General features: G+C 42.3%; 1 protein-coding gene across 1 annotated transcript in view; it reads right to left on the bottom strand.

The window, feature by feature from the left end:
* The window catches only part of slit1a (slit homolog 1a (Drosophila)), an 87,679-nt gene that overhangs the window by 59,805 nt on the left and 5,978 nt on the right, over positions 1 to 21,896 (bottom strand). Inside the window, exons 2-4 of the mRNA XM_062429897.1 lie at positions 16,564 to 16,635; positions 14,148 to 14,219; positions 12,567 to 12,638 (exon numbers count right to left, since the gene is read on the bottom strand). Coding sequence (XP_062285881.1) covers positions 12,567 to 12,638; positions 14,148 to 14,219; positions 16,564 to 16,635 — 216 coding nt within the window. The remainder of the gene's footprint in view (positions 1 to 12,566; positions 12,639 to 14,147; positions 14,220 to 16,563; positions 16,636 to 21,896) is intronic.

The following is a 21,896-nucleotide window of genomic DNA, read 5'->3' as shown; positions in this document are numbered from 1 at the left end:
CTCTATCACTGCTCTCCTCTCTTTCATCCTTTCTGTTTTCCAACTGTGCCTTCTATCTCTCTCCAAACTCCCGCGTTCTCGATCAATATTCGATGCCTTTCTCCTCCTCCTCTTTTCTCCCTCTGAGTTGTCAGATTGGTGTGACTGCAGGCCTTCCTCCAGTTACAATGCACAACAGGTAAACACACATACACACACACACAGATCTGGCTGCATCTCAAATGTAACAATCATTTCTGGAAGCTTTGTTTGGGTGGGGTAGGTGTGTGTGTGTGTGTGTGTGTGTGTGTGTGTGTGTGTGTGTGTGTGTGTGTGTGTGTGTGTGTGTGTGTGTATACCCTTTGAGGAAACAACAGGGAAAAGGAATCGATTCCATCCCCCAGCGATTTCCTGTTTTACTGTATAAACCTAAGAAGGAACGACACCTCCTGCAAAGAACAACATACTGTTTCTCACCATAAAATAGCTCCACAGTAGGCACACACACATACACACACACACTCTGGGGCTAATGAGATCACTGCTTCATGCTGTGATACCAGCAGGAGAGTATTGTGAGAAGGAGCCAATAGTGGAAACAGATAGGCATCTGCACTGGAATTCAGTTTTTCCTCTTCGCTCGGCTCACCGGCTCTGCACCTTAGCGTAGTATGTGTTTTGCTGGAAAGTGGGCTGTCCATTACCTAAGCAGACAAGTGTCTTTTGTTTACTGAGAAAGTAGGATGGCTGTAGAGAGACTGCATAGCGAGGCGAAATACAGGAAAGAAGCCTCTGGTTGGATTTTATGTTTAAAACAATCAAAATAAATAAAACAGATGATGTTTAAACTAGTATTTTCCAGGAAAATGTTTACATGCACACACACAGTAACTCATTACTTTAAGAACCAGATAACAGTAAACAGGTTTTTTACATGACTGACAATGTGTTTAAAAGTCAATGCAATGTCTGAGAAACATGCATTTTGTTGGTTTGATTGTTTACATGTCCATACATATACATACAGAGATCCGTAATGCATGTTTCTACTTTGAATTTGATGCACTGTAAACCATTGATTTCATTTTTGATCAATGTATTTTTGTAAATGTGTAATGGCAGCAGAGAATGATTGACAAAAACTATGAACAACCTAGTCATTCATTTGTTTGCTTGTATTCCATTTAAAAAAAAGTTTTGCAATAGACACTTTTAGGGAAGACAGACTCATAACAAGGCCTGAGTTACCAGAGATAATAACTTTGATATCCATAATACATAGTTACCATATACATTTTCAAAACACACTATTTCTTGCCAAAGTCTTAAAACAATTGCAGCAGAGCAGATAATTTTCTTCATGCACAGTAATGGTCTGGGAAACTTCAGTCGGGTTTTAGGGCAGGTCATAGAACAAAAACAGCCCCTTAAGGTTTTAAATGATCTTTACTTAGCAGGTGCCAAACTTTACTCCTCCTGTTGGATCTGTCTGTGGCTTTGATGCTGTTGATCATAATAATTTAGGTAAATATTTTTTTAAATGGGTGGGCATTATGGTATGGTTTTAGATTGGCTCAATTCTTTTTATTTTAGGAAAGTCATTCTGTGTGGAAATTGGGATAATAAATCTGCTGTGGTACTGTTAAAATATGGCGTTCCACAGGGATCCGTTGTTGGGTCCTCAATATTTTCTTTTTGCATGCCACAGAGGGTCAGTTACCATTTCTATGCCGACAATACACTATTATTCGACTCCTTTTAAACATTACTCAATTAAACCAACTTCACTCTTGCACTGCAGATATCAAACATAATCAAACATTATTGACTAACAGAAACCTTGGTATTATCTTTGATAACCATCTCAACTTCCACCAGCATATTAAATCTGTTGTCCAGTCATGTTTTATTCCAATCAGAACATTTTCAAAAATCAGGTCATTTTTATCTGTTAGGAACTCAGAAACAGTAATTCATGCATTCACTTCATCCTGGTTAGATTACTGCAATGAACTCGAATCATGCCTTACCCAACAAAACCTCAGTAAACTTCAGATTATTCAAAATGCCACAGCCAGACTCATAAGCAGGGAACACATCACACCGGTTTTAAAATAACTTCATTGGCTTCCAGTCCATCTTAGAGTGGATTTTAAACTTTTAACGATCACTTTTAACACTCGTAGAGGGTTAGCTCCTGAATATATAGCTGACCTCCTTGCTCCTTATGTGTCTGAATGCAACCTGAGATCCTCTGAAAGGTAATTCCTGGCCATACCTCAGTCAAATTTAAAGACTAAAGGTTACAAGGCCTTTTCTGTTCAGGCCCCTCAGTTGTGGAATGACCTGCTAGATGAGATCAGGAAAGCTTAACACTTTGTGTTCTTTTCAGTCACTTTTAAGAACTCACTATTTTAGACCTGCTTTTAATTGATTTTACTTTGTTTTAATATCTTTCTTTATATTTTATAATTTTATTAGAATATTTTATTAATTGTTTGCTTTCATCGTCTTTAAAAAAACAAAAGTATGTAAAGCATAGCAAAGCAAGCATAGTAAAGCATGATCCATAAGTATACTGATAAGGTATATGTAAGGTATATGGAATGCATAACAATAGAAGCTAAGTGTTACAGCACAGTGGTAGATGCACTTTTATGGACACTTGCAGTTTTTAACATTGAACTCCTTTTTCTACAAAACACATTTTTCACAGGTTAAAACGTTTTGAAACACCATATTGCAAGGAGTTCAGTGTGGCCTTTTTGGTGCACACACAAAATCAAATGCCACATTTAACCATAGTAATGTGTATAAATGTCAGAATGATTTTAAAAACTTGAAGGTAATCAAGCCCTGTTAATTATGCTATCAGAAAATTCACCTTTAAATTCAGGATAACTTTGGGCACATCACAGGTGCATGACTGTGAATGTTACCTTGATTTGGTTATAATTGCAATGCACTCAGGGACAACAGCACAACCATGGTACTGCCAATAAGGGCGCACTCACACTAGGCAATCGTACCGTGCCCAAGCACGTTTGCCCCCTAAAACCCGGATTATTTGGCTAGTGTGAGTGCAAGTGTACCGTGCTTGAGTACGGTACACTTCCCTGGCACGGTACGGTTGGAAGAGGTGTGCTTGAGCACGGTACACTTAGTCACGCATGCGCACTAGGGATTCATATTTTTCCCGAAAATAAGACATTTTAAATCCCGGGAAAAGAAGACAATTTTCCAGGAAATCCCGGGAAATCAACGATTTTTAAAAGGCAACATTAGCTGAGCCATGGTCATTTCAAGCAACACTAAATGCAACGTGGAGACATTATGCATATATGGGTTCCCAATCCGACCATTGTTTGTGTATTATTTTATCAGTATTAAAGCAAAAGAACTCAATTCATGTCCATCGACATTATAATGAATAAGCTAAAGGCTTAATATTAGTTTGCATCCAGCGTGCTACGTGGACTTCATTACATCTGCTGCAAGGCTGCTACCACAATTATGAAATGGTAAGTTTATTGTCTGTGACTGCAACCCTCATAAAAGTAATATTCTACAAATCTGCATTATATAAACTAACGAAATTCGTTAAAATAAGTCATTTGGCGACTTCCAAGTCATTAAACTAAGTCTTACTTTTACTGGAGTAAAGAGTTGAATCAGTAAGTCTGCTTTTACTAGAGTCTTTTTTACACAAGTATCTAGTACTGCATACTACACAGGCATGACTCAGAAGAACAAGCTTGCACTTTTTAATCATAGTGCGTTGTGTTAATTGATCGGCTGTGTTGTGTTTTACCGGCGCACAGCACGTGAACACACACCTGTGCATGTTTTATGAGAGTAAACTGTCTATATGTTTTTGCACAATGTGTCGGAGGCAACCGTGCTTGCGTACACTTGGGTTTGAGGTAATGTGAGTGCGGGCCAGCAGGGGACAGGGGAGGGGGGACATCCGTGCTTCAGCACGGTACGGAACAACTGGCCCTAGTGTGAGTGTGCCCTAAGAAACTCCACTGGAGCTGTAGGGTAGAAGGTGATGTGCTCAAGGGCAACTTAACAGTAGTTACAGTTGGAAAGTTACACTTAGAAAAACGGTATCTCATTCACTTGCACATTCAGTAACAGTATATTAGGTGAGATTCAAACCAGCAAACCTGTTGCCACAGCTTTGTTTCTTTCACCATTGCATCATCTTAACCTCATTAATCTCTGGAGCACAAGGCATCATCTTTATGCAGTAAAACACTCAGTCACCAAAATTTCAAGTTCAGCTGCTATGTAGCAGCCTTTCCAAAGCCTGTGGAGTATCAAGAACAAAAGGCCTAGAGGTGCCCTAAGTATAAAGCCCTAAGAATGGACCTGCTTACCACAGACAGAGTGGAGACAGAGCCCAGAGTTCACACACACATGCATAAACACACAGAAATATAGCCATGGGGAAGAGGAAGGAGTTCAACCAGAGATTCTCCTTCCAGAGGATAAAGGGATGTGTCTAAAGCCTATAATTACATACACACACACAACTAAAAATCCAAAAATCTCTTTCCATCCATTACACCACACTTTTCCCAAGCAATTGGTTCAGATCCCTTTCACAAAATATGGGGTTCTTTTTGAACCATTTCCCCTCCCAACATTTCTTTTTACTGTGTGTATTTCGCGTGCTCAGAGAAAGATAAACAGCCTGAGTCCGAGCCCCACAGAGCATTAGTTGCTACAGCAGCAAATCAGCAGGAGGTGGGCAAAGTACATGTGCAGTGGCATTTGTGTGATTGCGTGTGTGTATGTGTGTGTCAGGACATAATTTGCCCTGCAGTTTGTTTGTTTGTTCTTTTTAAATCTCGGAATCAGAGACAGAGCCTGAGGCCACAGGATAGGGCTGGAACAATCATTTACTGTACTTGTGTGGGTTTGCTGGGCACATGGTCATATGTGGGTAGTTTCCTGCTTCTTTCTGCTGTGGAGGATGTTGGGAAGGGTTTTGACCCCCCCCCCAATCTCCCTACCCAAGCGAGGAGAGGCAGTGTTTGGATCTGCTTGGGTTACATCCAACACTGAGCTCAAGAGTCTCAAGTCCAGACCCTAACAGCTCATAACTAGAGATTACACACAAGATACTGTAGTCTTTTTGCTAAGCTCCTCACACATGACACTTCCACATGATGATCCAGAGCAGATAGTGCTGATCGAAATCCCAGATCTCGAATTAAACCATAACGAGACGGACAGATGCACTGAATCAGGGAAACACCTATTGCAGGGAGATTACACTCTATTAAAGCTGTGATGAATGAGCTGGGTTTCTCATTCTGATAGCTGCATTCATATGCCATGCTGTTTTACTGCACAGCCATTATGCACACATGTCCGCTAAGCATGTGTTCATACACCCACAAGCATGACAACCCAACTAGAACTATATGGTTTGTTATTCCTGGCCGGGATTACAGCATTCCTCAAGCCCCTGCTTGGAGATTCCAGGGATTGTGTGTGTGTTTGCATGAGTATGTGCATGTGTGTGTGCGTGCGTGCGTGAGGAAATGAGGGGCAGCCTTTTCTCCCGTGTGTCAGTTCCAATCTGGACCAGGCGAAGCCAGCCGTCAAAGAGGCAAACTGTCAGCTGTCGCAAAGAGAGGAGGAGGAGGTGGAGGAGGCCTCCTTCAGCAGCTCCGCGAGTGAAATCCCTGTGTGTGTATACTCATGACAGATCTAGACCACACTGTGATGTCTTATTCATGCCGTATCAATTCATAATGACCAGGCCAGTCCCCAATGTGGGAGCATACATGCACGCACACCCACAACTACTCACACATGTGCATGATTGGGACGGTCATTGTAGAATAACGTGTGTGTGTGTGTGTGTGTGTGTGTGTGTGTGTGTGTGTGTGTGTGTGTGTGTGTGACTGTGTATGTGTGACTGTGTGTATGAGTGTGTGTGTGTGTGTGTGTGTGTGTGTGTGTGTGTGTGTGTGTGTGTGTGTGTGTGTGCATGTTTGTTTGTGTGAATATCTAGAGCATCAGAGCTGGTATAAGCGAGTATGTAGAGCAGTGTGTACCAGATGCTGGACACACACACAAACAAACACACACACACACACACAAAACAGCATTGATGTCCCCACGCTCTATTGTGAATATTTAACAAGCTTCAATCCATCTGTTCAATTATTTATGAGGAAGGACACAGAATCGTTAGTAAATATAAACACCGCTGTTTCTCTGCTCCTTTCCGCCATATCCTTTCTTTTGCAACTGTGACCATCTCATTCCCTCTTCTTCCACTTTCTTCATCTGTCCCTTTTTATTCCTCCTGTCATTCTTTCTCTCTCACTCCCCTTGTGCTGCTGTTTTGAATATTTCAGATGGCGGAGTGGTTTTTAAATTACCCCCTTTTGGCTTCCGCTCTTCCTCACATGGTTTGGTCTGCATTTCTTTCTCACACACGGTCCGACTCGTAAAGAAAACAGCGACAAGCCATGAAAGCCACTTTTACCAGCTGACAAGGACAAGGGCAGGAAGAGGGGCAGGAGTAAGGAGTTTAGTTTTAAACATAACTGTCTGTGAAACTTCTCACTCCAACAAAAAAACGCCACAAGCAAAATTTCATTCACCTCCATTTTATTGGGGTGAAGGTAAAAACCTTAAACACACATAGACACATTTAATCAAATGTAGAGCATAGCTGGATACCGCTACAGGTAAGTGAAAGTGAAAGTTTTCATAATTTGGGAGAAGCAGTACCGTAAGTAGCCAGTCTCTCTGATAATGTCCTGGTAATTTGCTTTCATTGTGTCTCGAGTTAACTTTACTCACCAAAGCCTTTGCTATCAGTGTTTACTTAGTGTCAGACAAACCACAGTCAAGAAATCAGGATGTCTGCCATCGATGGCACAGAAACCTCCTGATGAAGACGGGTTGCCATGGGGACTACTGCCAAGAGGGGGCCCAAACGGTCCTCTGAGAGAGAGGGAGTGAGAGAGAGGGAGAGAAAGAGAGAGAGAGAGCGAGCAAGCGAGACCTAGCACGTTGAGGCAGGTCATTCATCAGCAGATACAAAGAGAAGGAAACGACAAGACCAGCTTGGACCATTAACAGCCTGCCAGGCACACATGCATGGACAGAGACGCACACACAACACACACACAACACACGCACGCACACACACACACACACACACCGCACAGTATTATAGAAACACTTAAAAACAGTCACAAGGTGGGGAAAAAAACACATTCACACATCAGTCTTTCATGCAGTCATAAAAAAAAGTCAAAAGTTTGAAAGAGTTAATTTGCTTGCTTTGCTTCACAAAAAAGTCCTGGAACACCAGAGAGGGTTTACAAGCCAATCAATTTGCAGCGAACGAATAAAGGAAATACTGCATACTGAATGGTAACAAAGTCAAAAACAAGTGGGAATACTGTGACAGAGAAATGATTTATCGGTTTAATGATAGAGCACATTATTTATTCTAGGTCTTCTTCCCCCAAAACAATTCTTTCTTCTCACACTGCGCTACCGTTCCCTAAGCATCAAGCGATCAACAAACAGTAAACACAGCATCCCTCCAACACAAACACAGAATAGGCAGCTCCGCATCAACACATAGTTGATACCGCCCTTTTATCTACAGTCAAAGCCATATAAAAGATGTAATCCCCTGTGTATGCCTGCCATCCACACATTAGCACAGAGAGATGTAATTATAGTGTTATTCTGTGTCTGTTTGTGTCTAATTAGTGTTATTTACATTTTTCCTCTTTTCTCTCTCTTGTGTGTGTACGCATGTACACGTGTGTGACCCAGCCAGTATTTCAGAATGTGTTTAGGGTTTGTGTATATCAGTATACCCGTCGTCAAGCATTAACACGAAAATGAATGATGGAAGAAAGGATCTTAAGGAAGGATGAAAAACGCCCCCTCTCCGTTCCTTTGCCAAGGTTTAGTCGGCTCCCCTGTAGAGCAGGTACTACCACACCCTTCCCTCCACCTTCATACCCCCCGGGGAGACACACAAGGGAAAATCTCTCCTAACCATCCCCTCACCCCACCGCGTAATACCACACATTAGCCAATAATGAAAGCAACACTCCTTCAAACAAGCCTGTGTCGTTGCTGTTGTCACACCATCTTTGGTGACCCATCAGATTCTGTGACCTGCCCTGATATTATTACGCTAACCCTAACATTTCACTCCTCATGCCTAAACTTAACCAACACTGCAGGACACATAATCTGATGGGCCACCAAATACAGTGTATCACCAGCATTTGTTTGTGGCAGCAACAAGCAACATGGTAATCAAAAAACCAAAAAAAAAACCTTCCCCCTCCTCCCCCAGCTCCCAGCCCCCATCCTGAGCCCAAACCAGATGCTATTCCCCTGGGCCAGCTATCAGGCTAACTGTTCTGCACTCCCCTGACTCCACTCACCTATTCCTCCTTTTCCCTCAATCCTTCCTCCCGCTCTCCCACTGCGAAAAGGCACTAATTACAGACATGGATGAGTAGATTACAGATCTGAGGTGCAGTGGAAGTGGGATGAGGAAAAGTCAGGGATGGTGGGCTGGGGGCAACAGGTCGTTAACACTGATGAATGCAACTCTATTTTCACTGTTATTACTCACTGATGTTCTGCGCTGAGCCTCTCACCTCTGCGCCACCGTTCCCATGCCTTATTGTCGTTGACATCCATCACAGGCAGCTTTAACTAACTCTAACTATCTCTAATCATCTCTAATCAATTCCAATTATCTCTGCTCAGCCCCTCATGCATCAGTGTCTCTGGTATCTCTCAGGCATGGGAAGAGACAGAGGAGCAGGGGCGTAGATAAAGAGGTGGGCTCTCAAAACAGCTCAAAACTGTAGCTGCACTATTCTCTATTTCCTACATAAAATAGGACATTTAAAATGGCTAATTTTGTACAACCTTAACATAAACACACTTTTAATTTACTGTAATACTTTGGAACCAACTTGGGATCAAACATTAGCAGCATTATTCTAAATATAGAAAGTAATTATTGCTGAATATGATTTTTCTCCTTTTTTACTTTGGTAGGTTTTAGATTTTTTTTTTAAATCTGTGCTCTAGCCAGAAAACTTTTCATTATTTCTCCATCCTCCCTTTGTAGTTAAAACTCATTACCCCGTTAGTTTAATGACTATGGGAGTCAAGTGTTTAAGAACTCCCCACAAAACAACAGTCCGCTGTTCATTTAACGAACAGCCTTTTATTAACCCAGCTAGCTTTTTCTCAAAAGTTTAATGAGAGCAACGATCTCATCTGCTATCCCTCCCTCCTTTATCCCCTACGTCCTCCTTTCTGTTTGTCCTCTCAGCAGGATGCCGAACACAAATAGCCACTTTGGTATACAAGCTTTTCCTCAAACTCTCACTCCAGAATGAGCAAAAAGAGGGGAGTAAAAGAGATGGAGAGGAAGAGTGTAAAAGGTACAGAGAGAGGGAAGGGGAGCAATTATTCCCGCTTCCAAGGAGAAGAGAAACCATCTGGGTTAGTGCATCACCTGAGGGCAGTTGGTTTTCACATTAACCTCTCTTGTTAGGATCATAAACGCAGACCCTAACAAACCCTAGTGAGCACTTTGAGCAAGTGCAAAGGTGCAAAGATGTGTGTATATATATATATATGTCTTAATGCAGATCATAAAATGGTGAGGACCGCTGAAAAGATGAAAATCTAAGCTTTTCTATAGGCTTATAGGGAATGTTATCAATATTATTTGAATACATACCACTCTCAAGGTACCAAAATTTGGCACCCATTGATCTAACATGGCAACAAGGCATGATTGGTTGTCCTAAGCAGAACCAAGTTTCCAAATAGAAGCAGTTGTTGATAATTTGTGGCCCCTACCGGCTAGTTAAGAGGAGTGAGGAGTCATCAGTCAATGGCGGTAAAAAAACAAATCAGTTAATGACATTACAAAATAGGTTTTTCAAAAACTGCAAATCACCGCAACCACAAGAGGTCCCCACAAAAAATATTAGGCTGATGGGTCCAGCAGTACACGAGATTAGCTGCGGACAGATACAGACAGACACGCACACACGACCAAAGGCATGATCCCCTCCAGGCTTGGGCCTGGTGGAGATAAATATAAATACATATGCAACCATATACTCTCTTTCTCTGTCTCTGACTTTATCTCTTTATGTCTCTCTCTCTTCCTCAGACACACACACAAAAGTACACATGAAATAGCGGCGAAAGTCTTCCTTTGGGAACTGAGAACCTTTTAAGTCCATTAAAAGCTGCTGGCGGGAGCAAGACAGGCTGTAACCTAACCGCATCAGACTGGAACCAGAACCCACGGTGTGGTCCAGACACACACGGCTCAGGAGTTAAGAAACACATTAAGAAAAACCTTTGTCTTTTCCTGCTGTTCATGATCCCACGCTACCAGACTTAATTTTTAAGTGCTAGAAGTCTTCCACAAAGTAATACCTGTCAATCAACCAAATGTTGTATTATATTTCTTTGCACTGGACTATTCATTTGTTTTAACTACGAAAGAATATACAGCATTTCCACACCTGGAAAGCTTCAAGGTCCATTATGGCTCTCCTTTATCCAGCCAAGGATAAAGGACAAATGAGTGTATACATAGACACAGAGCAAATTGATTAAGCACTCTCTTTAACCAGAATATGACTGAAAATCTATTGCTAGGTTTAGAATAATTAGCATGAAGTAAGATTGAATGAAATGGAGAAGCTGTGTTAGCACAATCCTCTGGCTGTTGGCAGAGCCAGTTGCTCCAGATGGACTAATCATGCTTGTTCAAGGCCATGCGCTGGTCTGGAAGGCCTTGGTCTGCTCTGTGTCTTTTCCAGCAAGTCAGACAACTCAGAGCTGCTCAGTGTTAGTGACCCACAAGCAGTCCAGCCTTGCCCCAAAGGATGACGCTTTACCCTAAAACCCTATAGGAGGACTTTGGCATAATGATAGGTGACGTGGGGAGATAGTTGCGAGGAAGTGACAGATAGATTCAAGATGGTGTTAAACATCAAACGCAAGATAAACAGATGGGGGGCTGAGGCCAGGATCATTGGTTAGTAGCACCACTATGTGGATAGAAGGGAGGGAAATGATTTTTCCATGTCCCACTGTTTCATTATTCCCAGATGCTCCAGGTAATCTGAACTGGAATAATGGGAGCTGGAATGATCAGCTAGAAACAGGGACACTGATTATCTCAAAGATTTAAAAAAGCACTAAGCCTTGTTGCAGATGGGAATAAAGTTTACTATTACTGTGGGATTGTCCCACTGTATAGGGCGCACGAGTGTAAAAATGTGTGTGTGTGTGTGTGTGTGTGTGTGTGTGTGTGTGTGTGTGTGTGTGTGTGTGTGTGTGTGTGTGTGTGTGTGTGTGTGTGTGTGTGTGTGTGTGTGTGTGTGTGTGTGTGACAGTATTGGATTGGCCTTAACAGGTGGAAAGCAAATCAAGACAATAGTCACGTTTCCATTTAATGTCCAGTAAAAAGAAAATGTATACATGTTTCCATCAACTGGTGTGGAGTGAATAAACTAAGCTATGTGTAATTTAGTTGGAAGAACAAGCTACATTATGCATGGCTGTAATAAACAGGGCAGATGTTGCGAACGGAAACAAAACCAGTCGCCTTGGCCATTTCATATATCCATGCACTATCTGAGAAAAATGAAGAGAGGTCCTCAGTAATTTGTTTTAATTGGGCAAGTCATAATTGTTCTTTCATGTCAGCTGGTATTGGCCATGTTTTCACACATTATGGTAATATCTGGAAAGATGCTGAAAGCGAAACAGCTGATGTGAGATAAATGTTTGCTAGATCAGAACTTAATCGTCAAAGGTGTTTCCATCTCCCATTTAGCGCATTAACTCTTTTTTGAGAAAAACATTTCAAAAAACATCTCAAGTGAGCATAAAACCTTTTCTGGGAAATTGAGAAAGTTGGGTTTTTTTTTGCCATTTCCATCAACCTTTTCTAATGTGATACTTACACAAAATAAATATGCATAAAATTATATTGATGGAAACAAGGTTTGTGATGACTCATTTCATTCATCTAATGACAGGCTTACTTATCTCATTAAGAAACACAGACATCCTTTAACCTGGAAGAGAGTTTAAAGTCTAACATGTCCCTTAGCTCAAGTCCCAGTGTCATACCAACACTAAACTTGCACAGAGAAACTACAGATGATTTGGCATGAAGGCCCAACAACCTGGAACAAGATTTTCTACTTATCCAGTCCATTTTGTCTCACAGACAATGGAAATAGTGGGGAACATAGGGAAGACACACACATCTCAGTTAATAAAGGATAAAGTCAAGACCTGGTGACATTCCAGCAATCGAAATTGAAGCTTAATTGTTGTTTAATTGTATTTACACCACAATAAACCAAAGCCAACATTCATCAGACCTGCTGAAACCAAGATGTGCTGTTATTTAACATAAGAGCTTTGAGTGACATTGGTGTCGAGAGACATATCGTGTGTACTGACAGAGAAGGAAAAGTGAGTGTACTCAATTAAAATAAAAAACTGAGTGTACTTACAGTCGAGACAGGGCAGGGTTCTTCTGAAACAGCAACTCAGGAAGCTGCTGCAGTTGATTACGGTTCAGCCGCCTGCGGCAAGGAAAACATATGATCAACTAGTGAGTTTGTATGTGTGTGTCTATGCATGCGTGCCCTTGAGTGTGTAGGCTGTGAATAATTTCTCCAAGCTGCCGTAGAATCGGCTTAGCCACAGGCTATTGTGTTTCAGTTTGCTCTGAATGTCACATAAATATCCAACTGAAAGTTCAGGGGAATTAAACTCATAGTCAGAGACAGCGCCATAAATTATCTCTACACAGTTAAATTACAATGCTACACAGAGAACTCAGGCCTCTGCTGACTTTCCCAGAGTAACAGAAGAGCAACCTTTCCAATTAAAAAAGTGAATGACATCCTCCAGTTATCTGAACATAGGCAGATTTAATCTGGGGTTAACTATCAAAACAAGACGTTTCTAAATAAAATGAAGATAAATTGATGAGCCTATTCAAGCTCAAAGAAGCATTGACAGGAATGGTGGTTGGCAACAGACTCCATGTCAAACAACTAACGTCCAAGACTGGCAGTCTTTATGCAAATAAAACAATTAAGTCAATGAGGAACAGACTGTTGCTAATCTGTTGGAAACCACAACTCTCTTCCCCCTGAATGGCCCATTGGAGGCACATGGGAGTGAATGCAGCGGCTGTGGCACAGAGAGGCTGCAAATCTGAAAGGCTGGTTGCTGCCATGCCTTCAGACACTTTCAGACAGATGTTGGGACCAGTGCCACTCACTGTATATACTGAGAAGAGTGTTGGCCAGCTGAGGTGGAGATTTAGTGCATAATGGGCATTAATGGTCTGCTGTTGCCTTCACACTGAACTGTACCTGCTGGTGGGTTAGTGGCTTTTAAACATTAGAGAAACGAGCCGCTTAATTTCCACATTGGTCTGGCACTTGGATATGTCTACCCAATGTTTGGGATCAGTTGAATATGAAGAGGGAGGGAAGGCGAGCAGTCCATGGCCTCGAGTTTAGTAATGTAAATTGTTAATGTGGGTTTCAGATCAGGGGAAAGTCTTTTATAAGTTAACCGCTATGTGTGCATGACAGCATGTGTCCATAAAGTCATCTGCTGTGCAGGTTTCCATGTGGGTAGCACTATTGATTTGCTAATGGGCTGGTTGAGGTGTGGTTGACTGTGTTTGTGTGTTTTCCTAGCCAGTTTAAAAGCTGTTGAGGAGTCCTGGTGCTGTCCAGATGAGCCAGGGTCTGCGGTGGGGGAGGCCTCTTAAGCCCACATATCCCACTGAGGGCATTCCTGTCAGGCAAAGCTAATAAAAAAAATACCCCTAGCCCACGCTGTACCCTCTCAGCACCATCCGACCACAATGGAATGATAGGGAAGTGCCTCATACTTGATCCGCCATTTATGGTTGGTTCCCCCTGTTAGTCCCATTACATATAACTAATACAAGGGCTCAGTAGAGATCAGTAGATGGGTGGGATTTTCATTTGAAGTTCAAGGTTAGAAAAGAATGATAAATATGTTATTTCTGGTAAGTCTATCTGTAGATGACCCTGGGTGGTACTCACAGTCTCTCGAGTTCTTTCATGTCATCAAAAGCCCCACGCTCGATCACAGTAATCTGATTCTCCATCAGCTGCCTGCAAAGCGAAGACAAGAAAGACAGAAAGAGACTCTTAGAAACTACATGACACAGTGCGGCTTTGACTTTTTGTGTGTAGATGGTCACTCCAGCTTTAATGAAGTATAAAGGGTTTTGAGGTTTGGGTGGCAAGACTTATTGCAGTATGTATATTCAATCTGGGTGTAGTATATTCAACACCTCTCTCTCTCTCTCTCTCTCTCTCTCTCTCTCTCTCACACACACACACACACACAGAGAGGGCAACGGTGTGGACTGAGGGCACTGTATGGAATCTTGGCAAAAGAAGCAGGGATAGCAGCCAGGAAAGTTTTCCAAGGTGGCTCAGAAAGTGTGGGTCTGGACTCTGGTGTGGTCCACTGGGTGTAGCGGCTGGGTGGAGACAAGACGAAAGGTAGGCAGTGGGTCAGAGAGTGTGAAAGGGGAAACTGAGTTGGGCTCCAAGGTTCTCACAATGGGCACTATCAAGGGAAAGTAGTTGCATGTTTTTGTGTGTCTGTTGGCCGGCATAATTGGACAGTATCAGAGTTGCAGGCGCTACATCAAGGCTATTAGTGATAAACAAACATGGACGCACATACACATACAGTACAAGCACATAAACATGCACACAAGCAAGAACACATCCTTTCCTAACCTACACTGCCAAAGCTAACGCACGAAAAAGAGGCGTGGATGGTTTTGGAAGTGTTACAATAACACAAGGTCAGGAAGGAGAGAAAAGCGTCCAGCGACTTTAGAAGCAACAAGAGCTTTCCTTCATTACGTATACAACTGTTCTGTGTTGAAGGCAACCTCTCATGTCTCCTGTGAGGCCTGCCGTGCTGCAGCTCAGCAGTCTGGGCTTCCTCCCCATCGAATATAAATGCTAATCACTGTTCGCACTCCATAAACATAGAGAGAAAAGTGCAATTCACCGCCGATCTCTTTCTCATGAATTTAGATGGAAGTGAAAAAAAAATTGAGATGAGTACTTCTGAATTGAGAAAACTTTATTTTTACATAGTCTGAGTGCATATAGCTTTCAATTTCTCTGATCTCTTTCTATCTATTTGTTCCTGATTGTTCCTCTATTGTGTCTGTGTGTCCTCGCTCTCTCTCTCGCTCGCACTCTCTCTCATGCATACACAGACAAATTGCTGATTTAGACCAACCAAGCACCTAGTGCCATACAAATAGAGGTAAATCAACTGTGTTGATTTTAGACTGACAGGCTAGATGGCAGCTGACTGTAAAGATAAACCTCCTGTTTATCTTTTCCTGTTTGGCTCCTTCTGGGGGTTGCCCAGAGGTCAGCAGGATCAGAGGTCACCCTTTAACACATGCAGACAAACTGTTTTCTGTCTGCACATACAGACATGCATGCACCTACACCATGTTAATTGTGTATCATGTATATGTTTAGGTGCAATTTAGAAAAGCAAACAGATTAGTTTGTGTTTGTGCATGTGTGTATTACATGTAGCACAGCTGTGGCTATGAGGGTATCAGAGGCTTTACAGCAAGGGAAGTTCTGTCGTTAGTACCCCTGCAAGGAGCTGTTTCCTTCTTACCTTCCAGTGACAAGCTGGTGACATGAAGGCATTTAACCTCCACTTGGGGGTAGAGGGTGGCGCAGAGGCAGACGTGAGGGGACAAGGAGCAGTGGGAACTAGTGAGCTGAAGCTCAGAAAAAAGGCGTGGGACAGGGGGATGGGTGAGTAACGATTAGGCTCGAAAATAGTCAGGCTTTGCTGGGCAGTAGGAATTATGTGCAGCTCATGTTACATTTAAAACATGTTCAGGTCTACATGGCTTCCTCTTCGGCAGTGTTTTCAACACCTATGGCACTACTCGCAAGTGTGTGTGCACCCATGCACCCATATAGACACTTTTACAACTACTTTATTACCTGAAGTCACAAGTGCTGTTTAATTTCAACACAGATGGAGTCAATGACTTCACCTGAATGTGTTAACTATGTGGAGAGCCTATTAAGGACCGACGCTTGTGTACACATTACTTGTTGATGTGTGGGAACAGAGGGCAAGTGAGCGTGTATGTGTCTGAGGGAACAATAAGTGCTACTACAACGGACAGAATCCAGTGAGTGAAAAGTCCATTACATCGCTAGCTGCAGTCACTCAGTAGCTTAATGTACTCTGGAGTAGGACTCTTGACAGAAGCATCTCCACTTCACTGGGTTTATGCTAATTCAAGCATTTCCAGCAAGTCTGTACAACTTGTAAGCTGCAAGGTTAGATACAACACATGTATGCATGAATAGATAAATTCAGACACTGACATGCACCACAGACAAAAACTTCTCATCATCACACATAAACATGAAGGAAAGTACTTACAGAACTCGGAGGTACTTGAGTCCAGCAAAGTCACTCTTGGTGATGCGTGTGAGATTATTTCCATTCAGCTCCCTGCAAAGACAGACACGCAAACATAAATGAATAATTCATCTTTAGTCTCCCTCTGGACCTGTTCAGCCTGATGACTAAAAGCAAACAGTGGCATGGATGCATTTTTGTCTGATACCTGACTCAAAATCCTATCGGGATCCTTTTCAACACCCATAACCACACATTTAGGCATACATGACACAGATACACTCACGCACATAGCCCCAAACTGTGTGCTAAAGCATACTTCTGGTGTAATGTGTGCTAAGAATGTATTTAATTGCTGGTGCTTTTATGAAATGAGAAACTGCTTTGGATGTGATGTTACTGGTATATTGTAGAATTAGAGAGGTTGTGTTCAAGGGAAGTTCTCGTTCCTTTCTAATTCCACTGGGACATATTATAAGATGTATTAAAATGTAACACGCATTTGAGTTGCCTGTTTGTCTTTCTATTCCAGCCCTCACTCGCCAACACCCACAACCCCCCTGCCTCTGTATGTCTGCCATGTCCTTCTACTACTGGCGGGGATTAGCCAGAGCCAGCGAAGGGGATTTGGGTAGGGCCACAAGGCCAGAAAGCTAAGTGCTGTGGATATAATGGGAGCAGCCTCCCTGCTGAGAGTTGGCCATTGCTGCAAAAGAAGGGAGAGACAATATAGTTGATAAAGAGAGAGTCTGAATTTGCTGTTGGGTTCTTAAATAACCAATGTCTACCAGCTGACAATAACTGTTTCCAAAGAGTTACTTAATTGAGTCTAATGTTAACATGCTGAACTTGACTGTGGCATCCTCAGATTATTTGGTGAATTGAATTGCTTACTTGAGCTGACGTAAGAAAGGTTTATTTTGTCCTAAGTTACTGCAGGAGGCTGTTGATGCATATTTAACCACAGTAGCACATTGTATTGTCATGACAGACGGGGGAAAAAAGCAGACAAAGCAGGCAAACCAAGCCACCCAGGCATTTAGAGTAATCAGAATATGCAGAGTTTCTCTGTGCTACTGCTATTTCCAAACATTATGGGTCCACCCAACCCTGCCCCCCCTCAATCCCTCGCCTCAAAGCCCAACCAAAAAACTGGTTCCAAAACTATGCCGAAAGCACTGGTCTCTCTCCCTCAGTCACTCTCTCCCTCTCTTGTCTAATGACCACTCCGGGGACTGTAGCGCTATGCAGTACTAAAGAGAACGTTCATTAGGCAGATGGTGTGTGTGTGTGTGCGTGTGTGAATGCGTGTCTGTGCGTGTGTACACAGGTGCATCGACAGGCCAAGCGACAGAGCCACAGGAAATAAATAATGGACTGGGCTTCATTAGCCTGGGCTCCGATGCACACACATGTGGTTCTCATTACAGGTGCTTACGCAGATAAGCACACACATACATTCGCACATAATTCTGGATTCCCAATGTCTTATCTTCAGGGTGGTCACTGCTGATGACACCCAAAGGACATTAAAAAGGAGAAAGATAGAAGAGGGGAAAGGAGAGAGAGATGGTTAAAGTGAGGGGTAGCAGTGGGGAATCTGAGGAAAAATGACTCACACATAAACAAGTAAAACCACACTTTTCTCCCCCAGCAATAAGGTCTTGCTTTATCCTGTAATAAGAGACATGCCACAGTTTTTGTGTGTACTCTGGAGTTGATTAATTAAAAGCAGTTATGCAAAACATATCAGGGGATTTTTAAGTTGTGATCGGGCAACTAAACTAAATTTACTCTTCCTGGAAATGTCTTCATAGATTATTCATTCATATTAGATTATCCTACTGAAAGTGTCCATTTGAAACATATACTGGCCATGCACCTGTTCAGCAATGCAGTGCCATTTAGGCACTGCTGAAATGCCACCAGCTTCTTGTGAAGTTTTAAACTTGTTGAGAGGAATCCATGGATCCACACTGTTTATGACATATTCTGACCTTTTCCTTTGGCATTTTGCAACAGCAACGATGCAAAGCTTTCAACTCCTTAAAGATTGCCCAGGTGATAATCAGGTTCTCGAAAGATTGCCTAGGTAATAATATGCCACTATATGCCAATATGCCAGCACCTCATCTGCTTCAAGGATTGATGGCTTATCATGTGCATATTCACATGACCTTCTGCAGGTAACTGTTACAGTAGTCCATAAATTGTACTTTTATGAGATTTACTGTACTATACAAACTTTTTGCATAAACAGAAATGAAAGTGGACAGTATGTTCTATGATAAGAGCAGCTCCTGCTGTTTGACCCCAGCTGTTGATGTCTGCTGACCCACGGGAGGATTCTGTCTCTGAGGTAACTTGCCAAGTTACTCCCTTGTCTGTGAGGATGCTCCAGTGCTCTAGTTGATTGAAAGTAGCTGGGATTCACATTAGCTTTAGATACGGAAGAATGTGCACACACACACATGCAGTGGTATATATAAAAAAGGTCAGTTAAGTTCTGCATGGATGAACAAATGTAGGTGAATCTAAATACAGAGAGGTAAAAGAATATGAACTCAGCAGTGCTCCATACAGTCTGTAGTCAGAGGTGCTCAACTCTCCACGTCTAAATAAAGACATTGCATGCCAATGAAATATACAGTGTCAATGTCTCAAAGAAAATCTGCTGTTTATTAGCTACATTATCATTATTATGCTATTTTCTTTGTATTACAATCAAAGAAAACTAAGCAATAGCTTTTGGCACAGCAGCAAAGGCACGTTCACTCCCTTCATAGACAGATGTTTTGTAGTACTGACTGTGTAGGTTTTCACATTCCATTAATGCGGTATTCCTTTGGAAGCTGAAAATTATTAAGTATCATTCTCAGTTCCTGCAGTGAAGGATTTCCACCTCCAACTGCTTCAGTCAAATCCATTCCATCCTCTGGAAACTCTGTAAGGATTCCCAGTGCTGACACACTTCCTGGAGAGCCAGTGGATTTATGACATCACTATCTAATCCTTCTTCATCTTCTGTGCCCAGTTGATTGATGCCTGGGAGTACTTCCTGGTGCACCTTCCCATGGGTGGACAAGCGGCAGCTATGCTCCAGCGCTCCACAGCTCTATAACTCAAAGGGGCTCAGAGCACTGCTATAACGCTGAAAAACTCATTATGTTTATTTCTGCCAGCTGCTGGGGTCCTCAGGTCTGAAAGGGACCTGGTTTGAATTGAGAAACTTTACATGAAATGGAACCCCAAGACTAGAGGGAGGATAAGCAAACACATTGACTCGCTAATGCCTGCACACAGACACAATCACACAGATACAAATATCCACATATGCTCTGTTTCTTACACACATACACAAAGACCATATAAATATACCTCATCAAGGAATACACACAAGCACACCTACTGGCATGTACACAAACAATGCCCGTGGGAAAGACAATTGTGTTCTGCTGGGAGCTGGCCAGAGCAAACGAACATAATGATCACAGGAGAAACTACTGTTGGCTGCACAGCTTTTAACAGACATTATCGATTTATGCAGAAACGCTGCAGAACTAAAATAGATGAAGATGCAGTGAGACAGTGCGGGCTTGCAAACAAGGCAAAATGATGAGTCAGTATCTTAAAAGGAGGCATAATAAAGCAGACCACTCTATTGAGTTAAGTTTGTGTTTAGTTTTTTTCACCAGATGCACAAAAGCTGACACATCACAACAGTTTCACGAAGCTGTCTGTTTTTCATTGATCAGCTAAAATGTCACAGATTTGACTTCTATGGTTATCTGCATCACACTGTGTCCCAATTCTGGTGTTGGACACTGTTCATAAAGGTGGCTCATGATAGGTATCAAGCTTGAGTTCAATAATATCATGTCTGCAATCACAGCACAATCAGCAATGAAAAAATTACTCCCAAGACATGGCAAAACTTAAGCAGAAAACTAACTGTGGTCAGAATTGCAAGCTTTAGTTGCTGGAGACAGCATGGCCTGTATGCTAATAATAGCATTTCAAAAGATGAAAAAGTATGCTTTTTATCATAAAGGTAATTCTCCCTCTATCCTTCTATCCCAAAACATCTGCGCAGTATCACTCATTTCTTACTGCTTGTCTTTTTTCTTCTTGCACGCACTTAGAAAAGCAGGCACAGAACAAAACAGCAAGGTGTTGATACCTCAGCTAAAGGTCGAACGTGTCCACTTTTTCAAAATTGGTTTAACATTTAGGATTCTTTTGCAGATCAAAGTTCAGTCAAACTGAACTGTGTGCAAATCTTCCTGAGACTATTGCACCAGTTTTTCAATATCACATTTAGGACATAATAGAACATAACAATGTGCTCTACTCTGTATAGATCTGCTTTTAATGATCAGTGTTTCAATGCAATGAATTACCTCTTTGTGGCTATCACTGCTTACATTAACTATTTCTTCCAAGTTCTTTTGCTGCTCTAGCTCCTGCCACACACGGAAAATAAAATCATTTAATGTGTACAAAAGTTGTTTTTTGTACCCGCGAAAAACCGGGAGTTTAGAAGAACAAGTGTTAAACTGATGACTTTTTGTGTTAAATAAATTAGCCACTTAGAGTAGCAGAGACATTTAATGCATTCACCTCAATTGTGGACACTAGATTTAAATGGCTTATTAAGGTGTGTATTTTTTGCTGTGCAGCCATTCTGTATCGCTGCTGCGGGCTCCACAGGACCATTTGTCCTGAACAGCTTTAGCCTGGCAGGGAAGGCAGAAGCCAGCTGATTGAGGATTGGTGGCAATGTGTTGACCAAACTCCTCACTGTGGAAACAAGCTGATGACCAAAAGTCTGAGGTCCTGTATACAGTCTAAGCGTGGATGCTCATTAACCACAATCACACCCCGATAATGCTATGTGACTAGACCAGCAAGTGCTCTCCCTAATGAATGAACTGAACAGGTTGAGAAGCTGCGGAAGTAATATTCCTCCTCCTCCAGACTCTACAACATATGGACGTGACAGCCGTGAAACACACAGGAAGAGAGAGAGGTGGAGGAAAGATAGAGTCACTGAGAGACAGAAAAAAGAGGGAGCTTCTCTGACAGTGTTGTTAGCTGCCTGAAAGTGACGGTGTGCAGCGGTGTGGTGGAGTGTTGCGAGTAACAGGGGAGCTGTGAAGAGCTGACGGGCTGTCTGGAAAACGACAGTGGAGAGATGAAGCCTTGACGGCTCGTAGACTATGAGGAAAAAGTGACCTACCTACTAGTTTGTCCAACAGTATATGGAACCAGGCGGTACCATACAGGCTCACAACAACTTCCTACCCAAAGATAGAGACACTGAGAAAAAGAGGAAGGAAGAAAGAGAGAGAGAG

The sequence above is a fragment of the Scomber scombrus genome, chromosome 12 (genome assembly GCF_963691925.1).
Source record: "Scomber scombrus chromosome 12, fScoSco1.1, whole genome shotgun sequence".
NCBI classification, from domain to species: domain Eukaryota; kingdom Metazoa; phylum Chordata; class Actinopteri; order Scombriformes; family Scombridae; genus Scomber; species Scomber scombrus.
Note: the sequence above shows the minus strand (reverse complement) of the source record. Positions and strands in the feature narration are given on the sequence as shown.